This window comes from Lactuca sativa, chromosome 5, assembly GCF_002870075.4.
Source record: "Lactuca sativa cultivar Salinas chromosome 5, Lsat_Salinas_v11, whole genome shotgun sequence".
In the NCBI taxonomy this organism is placed as follows: Eukaryota; Viridiplantae; Streptophyta; class Magnoliopsida; order Asterales; family Asteraceae; genus Lactuca; species Lactuca sativa.
Window position 1 is genome coordinate 311,516,181 of NC_056627.2, and position 15,945 is coordinate 311,532,125.

Here is a 15,945-nt window from a genome sequence, read left to right on the forward strand (position 1 = left end):
TTTTTATCATATTTTGTTTTGGGAACAAATTCCGCAACTGCTTTCTTTCAAAGATAACTCTGATTTTAAAACAAAGCATAAACAAATCGGTCTTTTCTGACCGTAAAATTAGGGATGTCACAGTTGGTATCAGAGCATTAGTTTAAGCGAACTAGGAAATTGTAGAAAATTTATAGACTTAAACTTAGAATGCTAAGTAATGATTGTGAGGAGTGAGTCTAAAATATGTTAGGTAGTACACCTAAATTGACACGAGCACTGGTTTATTTTAGGAAAATTGCCTAAAATGCTTTTATGTGCTAAATGTTATATGTTTGTCATATATGATATTATTTGTTTGGATCTATGGTCTGTTGTCAACCGGATCTGGAAACCTTATGTGTGTAGGATTCTAAGTGTACGTCTACGATATTAGAACTAGCATGTAAACGTTTCGGAGTGATAAGGATGATTTGAATATCTATCGTGAATAAGGATCTAATTTCACCTTATTGGGTGTGTAGATCAAAAATGGTGAGAACAAGAAGTGAAGTTGGAAATGCTGATGAAAACAGGAATCAACCACCTGTGATTGAACAAATAGCTGTTGAAGCTGCTGCACCAGAACAGGTCACCATGGCTGGAGTGCAAGCCATGATTCGGGCTATGCTAGCCGAACAAAGGGATGAAATGCGACAGATGTTGCATGAAAATAGGGACGAACCTATCATACTCACTGAGGAACCCAAACTGAGTCCCGAGCAATCAGAGGAAGGGAACGATAGTCGCATTATGAGTAAAGTTGAGACTCAAGAAGAACGAAGGAATGACCCGGAAAGGGGAAACTACAAGGATGGGCGAATGTATAAGAATTTCTTGTGCGCCAAACCACCAAGTCTTTCTGGGAGCCTAAAGCCCGTAGAGATTATGGACTGGATCTCTGAAATGGAGATGGTGTTTGAAAGTTGCGACTGTAGCAACAAGCAAAGGACTGTCTTTGCAGTTAGACAACTAAAGACTGGAGTATTGAGCTGGTGGAAGTTGCTAGCATATACGATGCCCCGAGGGGAAGCACTAAGGATGTCTTGGGAATCATTCTTAGAGCAGTTAAAGATGCAGTATTGCTCAGAGATAGATCTGATTGATCTGAATAATGAATTCCAGAACCTGCAGAAAGGTAAAATGAGCATTGGTGATTATGCTACTGCATTTACCGAAAAGATGAAGTTATTTCCATACCTAGTGCCAACTGAACTCTCCAAGATTGAGAGGTTCGCGAATAGACTGTCGGCCGACTTTGGCCCAACAGTCAAGATGGCAACCACTCTGAAAATAGCTGTTCGAGCAGCTAAGAATGTAGAGACCCAACATAAGGAACGGGGTCTGGAGAAAGTTGAAATTGGAGAAAAGAGGAAGCTTGAAGGATCCTCAAGACCTGATACTAAGGGGAAATTCGCAAAGTCTAACCTAGATGACCAAAGGTATGGACCCAAGTGGTGTGAAAAGTGCAAGAAGAAGCACTTTGGAACGTGCAATGAAGAAGTAACATGTTACAAATGTGGAAGGAGCGGCCACTATTCTAAGAACTGTACACACAATGATAAGGTGTGCTACGGATGCGGAGGCAAGGGGCACATAGAGACTGCCCAAAGAAAAATGAAGCAACAAGGCTAGAGGCACCGCAAAAGCCAAGGGCATTCCACATGATCCTTAATGAAGCGAATCAAGGATGAGGAATTTATATCCAAGGATCAACTTATGATGTAGCTAATTAAAGGCATAGTATAGGGTGAACTTGAACTTTTGTGTAATCATTTCAAGTTATAATGTAAAACCCTGGTTTTGATATTTATGGTTTTAATACATTATGTGTTAAATGATTGTGTGATTTTTGTATAGTGACTTGGTTCGACTGAGAGACAATACTTGGGACGAGTATGAGTATGTGTGAAAGGTATTAGATGCATATACTACCGGAAGCATAGGACTCACACTTGGATCAGGGAAAGTCACAAGGTTACCAAGAAGCTAGTGATTGATTCCGTTTTATTTGGATATGTCATTACCCTTGTTTCGGTAATTACTAGTAAGATGGTTGTTATTCTGACCCTAGTGGTCATATCAAATTGAGTCCTACTACGAGGAGTTTGTTAAGTGGTTCATGGAACCAAGTTCGATGTAACATCTGACCTAAGTCAAAAGATTGAAATCAATGCGATCGATAGCATCGCGCTCGTTGTTAAGGAAGCTTGTAGCTAGAAATGCTACATGTAAAAATGTGATTATATCACGTTAGAATATGAAGGTATATTCCATTTTGGAATTTGACTCTAAGAGACTTTAGTCTAAGCGTTGCATCATACGATGAGAGGTCATTAGAACACGACCCATCGGTTTGTTACAATATATAAATAAAAGTATTTATCCTGAGAAGAAGAAGGATTCCATAATAAGGACTTATTTTGTAACTTGGAAGTTATGATTGAAAGTACAACATAGTACGATAAGCAGATGCAAGATTGGGCATCGTCTGCGGTCAAGAAAGCCATAGAGTTAAATACTCTTTCGAGGAAACATAGAAGTTATGGTTATTACCTAGGATGAAGGGATAACATGTGGAATCATTATGCAAGCCCTATTTCGTTGATGATTCCAGGACGTAATCATCCTAAGGGGGAGATAATTGTAACGCCCGTAGATCCGGGCTAGTCAAATTAGAGACAATAAGCATCAAAAATGACTTTTTAATGGAAGATTATTTATAAGGATTAATCTTAACCAAGTTGTAGTATATGTCACAGGGTTTCCGTGCATATAAAGAACGCCAAAATTCGAGTTATAACGAAGAAGTTATGACTTGTCGAAGTTTCGCGACAGAACCGGCACGACCCAGCGCGACGTAAATAGTGAATTTAAGGTAGATATATATCTATCCTTATTGATCTAAATGAGAATTGAAGATCTTATCTATATTAGTGCAATGACGGAAAGACGGACGAAAACGGAGTTCAGATGAAGGAGTTATGAATTTCGAACGGAGTTTTCCTGTCCCGGCCTACTAAAGATAATATATAAGTAATATATTTATAATATATTAAAAATAAAGTCAAAATTAGCCAATAGAGTCTAAACAAGAGTTGTAGAGCATAATCTCACCTTCGCATCGATATAAAGAACGTCGAAAACGGAGTTCGTATGCGAAAGTTATGAATTTCTGAAGTTCGGGGCGCGAAACCCCAAAACTGTCAGAGACCACGACGTGGCAAGTCTCCTGACACCTCCGGGAGTCCCCCAGATGCAACTTGCAATGACGTATGCAATGACGACCAAGCCCACAACGTGGAAAAAGGATCCCACGACGTGGCAAGGGCCAATTTGCCCTATAAATAGATTTGAAGGGCCAGCTGACTATGGTTGCTCCATCCCTTCTCTCCCACTCCCGATACACCCTCTAAGCCCTATTTTAACCCCCCGAAGCCCCGATATCAACCCCGAGACCCGAATCAAGTTTCAAAACCCGAAGATCCCGAGAAGAAAAGAGTTTCCGAGCCGAAGCTCTGCCCGCGAGAAACCCGGTGTGTGAAGTGATCCTGGTTTCACCAAAGAATACTACTTCTACAAGCCGTAGTGCTGTCCGATCATCTTCTGATCAAGTGAGTGTATAGTCCCTTTCATAAACACGATAATAATACAAGTATTGATTGAATGTATTAAGTATATTGTTGTTTATATGTGTGAGTGTGTGGTTACTTTCTTCTACCACATAGATATGAAGTATTTGCTATGAAATACGTGCTATGTGTTTATATGTTGTTGGTTTACTTGAGATGGTTGTTTAATGATTGTTTTATACAGGTTTTTAAATGATCTAAACTGTATATGTATGTTATATCTACAAATACGTTGGGTAGAACATGAGTAGACAAATTAGTTGGTGTGTGATGACGGATGAGCTTGAGGATGAGACGTATAGACAAACCTTGGTAGCTATGGATTTAGTATCGTATAGACAAACCTTGGTAGCTATGGATTTAGTACCGTATAGACAAACCTTGGTAGCTATGGATTTAGTACCGTATAGACAAACCTTGGTAGCTATGGATTTAGTACCGTATAGACAAACCTTGGTAGCTATGGATTTAGTACCGTATAGACAAATCTTGGTAGCTATGGATTTAGTACCGTAAAGACGAACGCTGGTAGCTATGGATATAGTACTGTTAGATAAACGTTGGTAGCTATGGACTTAGTACCTACACTAGTAGCTATGGATTTAGTACCCGATGAATGAACCATAGCAGCTATGAAATTAGTGCTTTATGAAGGAACCTTGACAGCTATTGTCTTAGTGCCTAATACGGAGTAAACGAATAGATAACTCTTAGGGTAAACCCTTAAGAGTAAGGAAGATAATGGGGATGGGAAATTGAGTTGATTGTTTGATAATTAATTATAATAATTATATTATTATGGGTTGAAAACCCTATATGCTCACCAGGCTCCCAAGCCTGACCCACTCAATTTTCGTTGCATTACAGGTAATGACACAAGAGTATAAGTTGGTGGACTTGACGAGAGATTTCGGATTATAGATCAATAGTTATAAATAACTGTTGTAAGGTCTATTTTGTTCTGTTTATGCCTTTGGTCTGTATTGAACATGACATCCCGAGATTTTGTTATATAATGAAAATACATTTCTTTAAAGAAATGCTTTGATAATTTTTATCATATTTTGTTTTGGGAACAAATTCCGCAACTGCTTTCTTTAAAAGATAACTCTGATTTTAAAACAAAGCATAAACAAATCGGTCTTTTCTGGTCGTAAGATTGGGGATGTCACAGATTCGCTCCAAACCCGACCCATTGTCAGGTCTAGATGTGTCCTGACATTCTCGGACGCGCCTCCTCCATCCTTTCTGCCTAGCAGTCGCCGACGTCGCCGCTGCAGCCGTTTCCGTCGCCGTCCTCCTTCAAGACCGTTGTGCAGTTACGCGGTGGGTATTTCTGCTCGTGTGTACGTGTGTTCTAGTATCCTCGATGGGTGTTGTTGGCCGGAGAACGAGAAAAAGCACCATGGCTTCCAACCATGGAGGTTGCCGCCACTTTTTCTTTTCAGCCACCGTGTATGGGTGACTGTATGTGTGTGTGTTTATTGTAAATTGTGTGAGATTTGTGGTGTTATGATGTATGTATATTGTATGGCCAGATTAATCAAGGAAAACCCACCACCACCACCACCATGAGGTGGTGGCTGCCTCCCTCTGCCGCCACCAACCGCCATGTTGGGCGGCGGTGTACATTCATGTGTGATTAAATTGTTTTTTTAAGATGTTTGGACAAGTTTTGGTTTAAAATCATAACCACCACCACCACAAGGTGGTGGCTGCCGTTGTGAGCCGCCGTCGACCACCATCGCCCGAGGTGGTAGTGGGTGGTGCTCGACCTAATGAAACGCTAATTGATCTAAAAACTTAACCAATAGATTAATTGGCACTCGATTGGGTTAGAAACCCTAATTAGGGTTTAGAAAACCCTAATTTTGGAAATGTGAGTTTTGGATTTGTCGGGACCCGCGTTTGGACCATTGGATTTGGAATTTCGAATTACACCCACCCACATTATATGTTTGGACTACTTGAGTGGTGGACTTAATGGATTAAGTCCTTAATGGGTTAGGTAGGAACACTTAACCCTAATCGACATTTTATGTGAAAAGCCCTAATTGGGTTTGGGTTCTTGTTGGGAAATTTATTGGACTAGGTTGTGGTGGGCCTTTGTGGGCTAAATGGGAACAATTTTGTGGACTAAGGAAGTTATTGGGCTTTAGGATACGGCCCATTGGAAAGGATTGGGCCCAATTTGGAAAATTGGGCCATAGATGGGCCATAATTGAGCCTAAATGATTATGAGATATTGGACCATCGAAATGCTATTTGTATGGACTAGGATTTTGAATGGGCTTTAGGGTAAGGCCCATGGAAGGAAGTTTGGGCTCAATTTGGAAAATTGGGCCATAAATGGGCCTTGGTTGATTATTTGGCTTTTGGGCCTTAAAGTATGAGTTTGGTCTTTGGTCTTGGACCAAGCCAGGTTAGGGGTAAAATGGTCATTTTACCCTAAGTGTGTACTTATGGTTATGTATTAAAACCCAATTATTAAATGGGTGTTGTTTTGATGATTGACAGTTTAGAGGTTTGTCAGCCAACAGCCAGAGATTTATTCGTGGGACTCCAACAGTGCGAGGTGAGTCTCCTCACTGTTTGTATGGGTCTAAGGCACCAATGTCGGCCCATTTAGTTTATGTGTGGTAGGAAGACCCGGGGGTTAGCCCTCGGCATCATGTATGAAAGTCCAGGAGTCGGCTCCTAGCACACTGTATGCTATTATGTATGGTAGGAAGATTCGGGGGTTCGCCCTAGGCATCATGTGTGAATGACCAGGAGGTGGCTCATGGCACACTATATGCTATTATGTATGGTAGGACGACCCGGGGGTTAAACCCCTAGGCGATATGTATGAAAGACCAGGAGGTGGCTCCTGGCATACTGTATGCTGATTAGCTAAGTAGAACAATATGTATGCTAGTTATATTTGTGATGCTTGCATGGAAGACCAGGAGGTGGCTCTTGGCATTTGTCTGTAAGACCGAAGGGGGTGGCCCCCGACATGGCAAGAAAGACCACGTGGCGGTCTGTGACATAATGGAAAGACTAGGTTTTGGCACATAGCATTTTATTTGATTATGATATATGAATGATATGTATGGCTCACATATATTTATGATAGTATCCAGTTGAAAGAGACCGAAGGGGTAGGCCAACACCAAGATATGTTAGGCAGTATGTTGATATGTATGGTATGTGGTATTTGGAGAACTCACTAAGCTTTGTGCTTACGGTTTTCAGTTTGGTTTCAGGTACTTCGTTTTCAAAGGAAAGGAGTCGGCGATCGCAACGCATCACATTATGTTTTCCGCACATGAGATCTTTGGGATTACACTCTGATATTGTTTTATGATAACATGTTTTGATTATTGACACTTTGGTTTTGACATGGGATGTTATTATGAATGTTTTTATACTGTTGGTTGTATATTAACTTAATTATAAATGAAAATTTTGGTCTTAAATTTTGGGATGTTACACACACCTACAACACCATCAGGATATAGGGACAAGCTAAGCATGAAGTACATCATTCTCCTAAAGACAAGTTTCGCAGTTATCTTGAACAAAAGACTTCTGATTTTCTAGCAAGGCAACCTTGGCCACAACGTCTCGACGACGAATCAATAGGTCGACATAAACTCACCAACATCTCTTCACTCACAAGCTTCATACCCTCGACAACCCGTAGATTCTCATCGGTAACTAAAAACCGATCTCTTAAGGTCAACAACCCATCACAAAACTTAAGATATCGCATGAGCACGGTAGAAATGATGTTTTTAGCACGGGCTATAAAACGGCATGCCTCGTCCAATTCATCCTCAAATAGAATGCAAGAAAGGCACCCATCTACATGAAACAGGAAAATAACATCAACATTACAAAAACTACCATAACGAAGCCAAAAACACAAATATACATGCATATGACAACGGGATGCCTACAAAGAAAGGAAAATGTTTACATACCAACCAATTTAGGAGTGGTATGACCCAAAGACAGAGGGGATGCACATTGAAGGCCCACTTGGGAAACCTCATGTAAAAGTTTCTCGAACTAATAAGGCGTGAGAAGTTGCTTACACTTCCAACTAGGAGAGAAAACATATGTGGACACACCTTCCACTAAGTTGGAGAACCATCGTGCGAAGGACCAATCAAAGGAAAAGAAGTATCCATAAGTTGATCAATAGAAAAAGCATCCGGTCCAAACCCCGAAAGTCTAATAGGAGATTCAGGAACCACAATCACTGGGTCTACATCTCGGTCTAGAATTACATCATCCAACATAATAGATTCAAGAGAAATGTCACCAACCAAATATGACGTCAACTGAAAGGATCATTTACTTCCATATACAACAATAAATGAGCAAAAAGAAAACATCCGAAGGCAGCATTTATATTAGGAGATTACATAAGACAAAGTAAATAAGAAATTATGCCAGATCCAGTAAAAAGATACAATAGTTAGACAAACTTGTAGGACACATAGATAACATTGGAAGTTGACATTGAGCTTTCCAAAAGGGGATCATATGAGACAAAGTAAGTACAACTTCTGATAAGAACAAACTTTTTACGTAAAAATGGGAAAACAAGGGTACGAAATGAAAGTAAGTCGTCAAACAAAGATACTAAATCATCTCCAAGCGGGACATAACACGGAGTGATAGGAAAACATAAGTTGTGCACACCTACCCAACAAAACCTAATCTTCCAGTTAGCATTGGAACACGATATATTGGGAGAGAGAGGGGGGGGGGGGGAAATGACGACTACTAAAAGAATGCCAATCACCATATCTCTTCAGACGATAAAAGTAGCAAAACAAAGTAACATCGAGTGGTATTTCGTGAGCAACACAAAAAACTTCAAAAGTAAGCACCTTCGATATTGCATTAGGGAACAGTTGCACGAGATGAACTTTATAAAAACGAAAAACTTCCAAAAAGAAGGAAGACGAAGTTAACCTTAAACCGCAAACAAGATGACTAAGATAAAACCCAACCTTACCAAACGGGGCATCAAGAACAGATGACAACGAAGATGGAATTTGGAAACCAAGTATGGGAGACAAGTGATATACCTACGTGTATCGATCAAGCATACAATTGTCCACTTCGGACACAACTGTCAACATGTCATCACCCATGGCAGTCATAATGTGAGAGTCAAAAAGAGGATAAAAGATAAAGAAGCTTCTAAACAAACCAAGCTTATCAACTAAATAACAAGAGAGACCGGTTAAAACATTTATTAAGGGCAGTCTAATCAAAGTAAGAGAAATGGCTTCCGACGGAGCAAGCATTTAATGCGCCCCATGTGACGGACGTTTCGGTACCCAAGGCGGACCTTCAAGTCTGAACAGAAAAAATATTTTGGTAATATTCTTTCACTCTTTAGACTGGGGTGCTTAATGGTGTACCAAGCCAGTAGCCCGAGAGAATCCATTATTGACTCGATACTTACCAAGTTGGCAATGAAAACACCATAATCTGTCGCGAATGAATCTAAATTCGAATAAACCGTTAAGATTAATATTCTTATATCGAGAATCAATCATTGGGTCCCCATTAAGATTAATATTTTATATGGAGAATCAATTATCTTGGTATTCCTATATGGGAGAGATTATCGCACAAGGTATTGATGTGGAGTCGATCCTCTGTCCAGTTTGTCACGATGTCGTGAATACGATTGACCACATTCTCTTTGTTCTTGGGCTGATTCGATTAAAATGAAGGAAGGTCAACGCAAGGCTTTGGATGCAACTATTTTAACGACTTTTTGGTGTTTGTGGAATTTTCGTAATTCCATAGTTTTTGGAACGGCTAATCCTAGGAAATCCATTCTTTTTGATGATATTATTGATATATCGTTTTTCTAAATTTCTAATAGAAGTAGTAAAGCTAAGTTAGGTTGGACCCCTTGGCTCCATAATCCCATTTTAGCTTCTATTATGTTGTAATGGATTCTTTCTAGCTCTTTGCTAGTTTTTTTTTTAATAATTTTATGACGTTGAAAAAAAAATCGAATAAACCGTACACAAGGCTCAGAACCATATCCCAAAAAACATGCAAAATAGATGATACGTAACAATAAAAAAAAGAAATGGACAAGAGACGTGGCTGCCTATAGACTGGATAATAGATGAAGGACCATACAGAACTATAAACCTTTCTAACAACGAGTGACCTATAAATACCCCAAACATATGATATCCACGAAGGAACAAGATAAGGCAAAAAATACAGTATATATATCATTAAGACAACACTAAGATTTGCAATATAACTTAGGCATCATAGAGCTATATCAGGGTCCAACCCTCAATATGGTTGTCTGACCTAGCACTTGTTCATCTTATGCATAGCGTTTTCCTAGACACTTATTAGATTGAGATCCATTTCGTGCTTATTTTTATGTATGTTTCCTACGTATGAGTTGGATCATATATAATACGTTTTTTATGATTTAAATTTCCGTTTATTAATTAAAAAAACTCACTTACTTATTTTTATGTACGTATCAGTATAACTTCCAGTTCCTTTACGTTATCGTGCTTATTTTATGTATGTTTCCCTATTTTTTAGCCAGTAGTATTGACTTTGTATATTTATCAACTAACAAATGCAACAATATCTAACTTTTATCAATACAATTATCAAAATTCAACTTACAAAACGGATTTGCACCGTTACAGCGCACGACGGGGAAAAAATATCCTAATTTCCTAATATTTACTAACTAAAGGTTCATAAAATCGATTTTGAAACGGGTCGTTAACCGATTCATTTTTTAAGATAAAATCATCAACCTCACTTGCATCACAAAGTTTGCATCCATATAGATATGATGTATGGTCTATCACTTTGCACACTTTGGGTGTGTTCCGCATGGAGCGGTTAAAGCGTTTGAGAGCTTCTAGCTTTTAGCATTTGACAAAATATTTTGTTTTGAACAAAAAGTATTGTTTGACAATACAAGCTTCTAGCGTTTAGGTTAAACAAAACGCTCTAAATCTAAAAGCTACCTCACGTAGCGTTTAACAAAATGCTACCAGATACTTGTTAACCTTTATCCGTTATCGACTAGTTTTGCCAAACACACCATTTATAAAATATTAATTCGTTTTTACATGTTATCTATCTCACACAAAATTGGTATACACAATTTTTTTTCCCTATATTACATTTATTAACAAAATCTCACAAAATCTAATAATAATACCCAATTGTCAGAAACATGCTTAACAATTGCTCTCACCAAACTTCTCCTATAGCGTTGTCTACCATGACAACATGATTGACCCTCATTATCCATCACACAATATCTTACTCCAAAATATAAACCAAGATACTAACTTTATGTATAAGAATATAAGATATACGGCTCCTATTTAAAACCATTACTAGTATTAAATAATCAAAAGTTATAAAAATATAAACCAAGATACTAACTTTATGTATAAGAATATAAGATATACGTCTCCTATTTAAAACCATTATTAAATAATCAAAAGTTATGTTGATCGGTTAGAACATCTAACATTTATTATTTATTGTATCGATAATGAATATGTTTTACACAAATTAACCATGCTAAAACACGTAAAATTTATTATTTATTGTATCTTGAACTCACATATAACTACTCAACAATTTGTATTATATTACCTTGTATAAGTTATGTGGGCACACACAAAGCATGAAACTGAGAAGGAAATAATTTTGTATGATGGCATAGGGTCAAAGAGTGGAATACATAACATGTTCATTAGGTTCCTCCCATTGGCATCTATAAATACATAACTTTGTTTCTCTATCATCACTCTCACCTCATATCATCGGATCTTTCATATCAATTTATCATCTTTGTATGTGGAAGAAGTCCATGAAGCTCAGGAGGGATAGCATCCGAAACAAATCTTTTACTAAATAGATTGTTTTCGACGCTATCCATCCTAAGCATCATAGATTTTCCATATTGTGCATTCCACCTGATCGGTTCCCAACACGTATATTTTGAATCAGTTAGCATTGTTGAATGTCTTGTAGAGTCGTTGAATGATCTTTGAACAAATCAAAAGCTTCTGAACGGTTAAGGAACTCTTCTTTGAACCATTAAGATATTTGAACCATTTAAATACTAAATGGTTAAGTTTTATGGTTATGCTTGTATGGTAGGTTCACATTGTCATGCTTATTGATAGATTCACATTTTTATTACATATGAAACTATATGTAAACCACTAGTTTCCTATGTAATGAATAATTAAGAGGATATGTTGAAAAAACATTCAAACTGAATGATGTTTTATTGTTACGAAAAGAATCAACGAATTCAATGTATCTACACACTTTATAACTTATACAATCAAAATCATATACGTATATATCTTACAAAAGAATAATTTAGCTTCTTGTCCATAATCTCTATCCTTCATTCACTTTTTGATGCAACTCCGGCGACCTCCACAGCAGCATCATCAGAAGTCTGACCAACCTCCGGTTTAATCTCCTCAAGCTTTTCAAGAACTTGTTTTGCTTCCGGCCTTTCCTCCGGCGAAGGATCCACACAGTGCATAGCCAATTTCAAAGTACTCAACAACTCATCACCACCAACATTCGCCGGATCCCCCATAAGTTCCAAATCAAAAACTTCATTCGTCCACTCTTCCTTCACAATCGACGCCACCCACTGAGGCAAATCCAGTCCATCTGTTGCTTCGCTGGGAGATTTTCCGGTCAAGATCTCCAACATAATCACACCCAAACTGTATACATCGGTTTTCGTGTTTGATTTCTTCAGCTTTGAAAGCTCCGGCGCTCTGTAACCTAGGGTTCCGGCGGTTGCAATCACGTTTGTGTTGGCTGCGTTTGTCATCAATCTCGATAAACCCACATCTGCAATTGCGGGGTTTGTCTGTTCATCGAGTAACACGTTGCTTGAAGTTAGGTTTCCATGGATTATATTCTCTTGGCTATGGAGGAACACAAGACCTTTTGTTATACCCACGATTATGTTCAATCTTGTTGACCAGTTTATCACACTTTCAGGCCCACGAGCTGTAACAATAGATTCAAAAATAAACTTCGATCAGAAGATATTCATCATGATTGTCACAATTTGGATTAAAGGTTATATAAATAAGCAAACATACCATGAAGGAAGGAAGCAAGACTGCCACGTGGCATGTAATCAAACACAAGAAGCTTCTCTCCTTTAGGTCCCATATAATATGCTCTAAGGGCCAAAACATTCGCATGTCGAATCTTTCCAAGCTCAGAAACTTCACTCTCAAATTCTTTCTGTGCTTTGGTGACTTTTTCTCTTAATCTTTTAACAGCAACCATATTACCATCTTCTAATGTGGCCTTATAAGATGTTCCATATGTACTCTTTCCCATTATTTCAGCAGTTGCACATAACAAATCATCAGCAGTGAACACAAAAGCGCCTGAAAAATGGACCAGTTTACCCCCGGTTTCTCCTGTTTCAACTACTTCACCCCCGGATGGAACTGTTACTGGCATTGAAATGTCGGTTTTGCCCTTCTTGGATTTGGATCTTGCTGCTTTCTTTCGGATTAGGCAACAGAGAAGTGAGCAGCATAAGAGAAGCAAAACAAGCAAAAGGGCTCCTGCTGCTATGAGGATGATATCTTTTGTGCTAAGTTTTCGGCCTTTTTTGTTTTTGTTTGAAGGAAGAACAAGTGGAGAAGATGGAGAAGGTGAAATGGTGGAAGAAGGGCATTGTGTGGAAATGCTGTATCCACATAACTGGAGATTACCCACGAAAGAACTTGAATTGAATTTCTTTGAAAGTGAAGAAGGAACAGCCCCGGAAAGAGAGTTGTAAGAAAGATTCAAAGAATCAAGTTTCTTTAAATTATCAACGGATTTAGGGATTTCGCCATTGAAATTGTTGTGGGATAAGCTGAGTTTGGTGAGAAAAGAAAGGTTTCCAATGGTATCAGGGATTGGACCATTCAATCTGTTGTTATCCAATATCAGAACCGAAAGATTAGAAGAAGGAAAAGAAGGAAAGCTTCCATTAATGGCGTTGTTTGACAAATCCAAGATTTGAAGCTTAGAGAGATTAGCAAGTGCATTTGGTATAATCCCATCAATGTGATTATGGCTAAGATTAATCTTTTCGAGATCACCCATCTTACTCAATGAAGTTGGAATCTTTCCGGTGAGAAAATTATGATCGAGAGTCAAAGATGTGAGTTGACCAGAGCTCCAGGCTTCAGGAATGGAACCAGAGAGATTGTTGTGTTCGAGAGCTAGGAATGTGAGTGAAGGCAAAAGGGTAAAACTTGAAGGTATGGAGCCAGAAAAGGCATTGTAACTGAGGTTAAATCTGTAAATTTTACTCGAATTCGAGAAAATATGAGGGATGCTACCATTGAGCTTATTGTTGCTCAAATCGAGATTCTGCAACGATGGTGATCGAGCAATAGATTGTGGGATTGAACCTGAAAGCCGATTGTTGAAGAGATAAACGCCTCGTAGATTTGGTAATAGCCATAGAGATTGCGGAATAGGGCCTGTTAATAAGTTGTCATGGAGGCTGATTCTTCGGAGTGATTGGAGATTACCCAGTTTTGACGAGATCGTGCCGCCTAATCCCTTCCATGGAAGCTGTATCGCGATGACTTGACCTTGATCACACTTGATGCCTACCCATCCACCTGAACAAACGCCATTTCTGTCTTTCCAGGTCCTCAAGACTCCTCTGAAGTCAACGAGATCCTGTTTGATGGATTGGAGAGCTGAATAATCTGAAAGTGTGACGGCTACCACTTCATCGGACGACTTACCTGAAACGAGATGAGAAGAGAGAATAAGAAGAGTAAGCAAAAAGAGTGCACTAATGTTGGCTGAATTCCTGTTGAAACAAACGGATTTTAGCTCGTTTATGTAGTCCAAGTGTTTGCGAAAATGACTCAATGAGCCCTTTCGAGTTTCCATGCAGAGAAACATCGAAAATCAGAAAACAAACACTTGGTAAAATCAAAACCAAAATCTATTCCTTATTTGAAAATGTTTCCTTTTTTCTTCAGATTGATACTAAAATAGATTGATAAAAAAAAAACTGGGTATTAATGACTAAAAAGATGAACGCAATTCTCTTCGATTCGTGATAAATCAAACTATTTTAGATATCGATCTTCCAAACCCAGATAAGAAACAGAGAGAGAAGGTGAGAGAGAATTGATGAAAAACTGAGCAACGAAAGAGGTGGATATTTAATAGAGAGAGTGTAGGTGAAAGAGGTGATGCGAGTATTATTTTAGGGTTTTAGAGGAGATCGAAGACAAAAGGGGCAGAAGATGCCATTTTCAGAAGAAGTCCTGGGTTTACGTTGAGGGTAGAAGGGGGCAACGGCTAGTGAGAAATTATGGTCGCACCGCACATGCACCATATACAGATGCTTTGACCGTCTCCAACGGCTATATTCTTTGTAGCCCTCACTCACGTTATGCCTTTGTTCTTCAACTTGTAGTCTTGTACCCCTTATCAATCATTTTCATAAAAAAGTGTAATGTTTTATCAAAATCTACATAATTTGATATTTAATTCTACTTCATATATCCGTTTCTTTTTTCCAATTAAATCTACTTTTTTTTAGTTATAAAATAAAACAAATCCAAGAAATGTATCAAATTTTGTTGTGAATATAACTTATTTGGTTGCATCAAAAGATGTCGATCATATTTGAGGTACACAAAAAACCGGTTTGAAGCTAATAATCTTTTTAGATAAGACAAGGACCAAACACACAACAAAATAAACAGTATGGACCATCTGTGTAATTTACTCTTATTTTTTGTTTTGTTTATATTTGGGTAACTAATTTTTTTGGACACATCTAGGTAACGAACTTGTTGAAAGTGTTCGCATCTAGGATGTAACCTGCTACAATCGGTTATAATGGTCATATGTGAACACTTCTAACAAGTTTGTTACCTAGATGTGTAAAAAAAAAAAATAGTTACCTAGATGTGAACTTTCTGAAAAGTTAATTACCCTCACAAGTCATTTTCCCAAAAGTTTTACAGGTTTCCTAATTCGAATTTCCACCCTTTTGTATTATTATCCATTATGTCACATAAACACTTTTTATAAAAATTAAAATTAGAAAAACACTGTATTGAATCATAGGATTCCATTATGAATGAAAACTCACTTACTTGTAATACATACACTCTCTGGTTTTTTCTTTTTACTTAAAAATTTACCAGAATTTCTTGTGAGTTAATATATATATATATATATATATATA

General features: G+C 38.1%; 1 protein-coding gene across 1 annotated transcript; it reads right to left on the minus strand.

Annotated features, from left to right (window-relative positions):
• Positions 1–11,938: 11,938 nt before the first annotated feature.
• Positions 11,939–15,190, minus strand: LOC111890751 (probably inactive leucine-rich repeat receptor-like protein kinase IMK2). Its single transcript, XM_023886838.3, has 2 exons — positions 12,815–15,190; positions 11,939–12,719 (listed from the first exon to the last, which is right to left on the minus strand). The coding sequence occupies exons 1-2, from the start codon at positions 14,640–14,642 to the stop codon at positions 12,094–12,096; spliced, it is 2,454 nt and encodes an 817-aa protein (XP_023742606.1). The 5' UTR covers positions 14,643–15,190; the 3' UTR covers positions 11,939–12,093.
• Between the last annotated feature and the right edge of the window lie 755 nt (positions 15,191–15,945).

What these genes read in the sequence shown, in the direction of transcription:
- LOC111890751 (XM_023886838.3), bottom strand. Translation starts at nt 14,642, where the DNA reads ATGTTTCTCTGCATGGAAACTCGAAAGGGCTCATTGAGTCATTTTCGC. An exon ending in TCTTGCTTCCTTCCTTCATG is followed by an intron (nt 12,720 to 12,814) that starts GTATGTTTGCTT and finishes CTATTGTTACAG; the next exon opens with CTCGTGGGCCTGAAAGTGTG.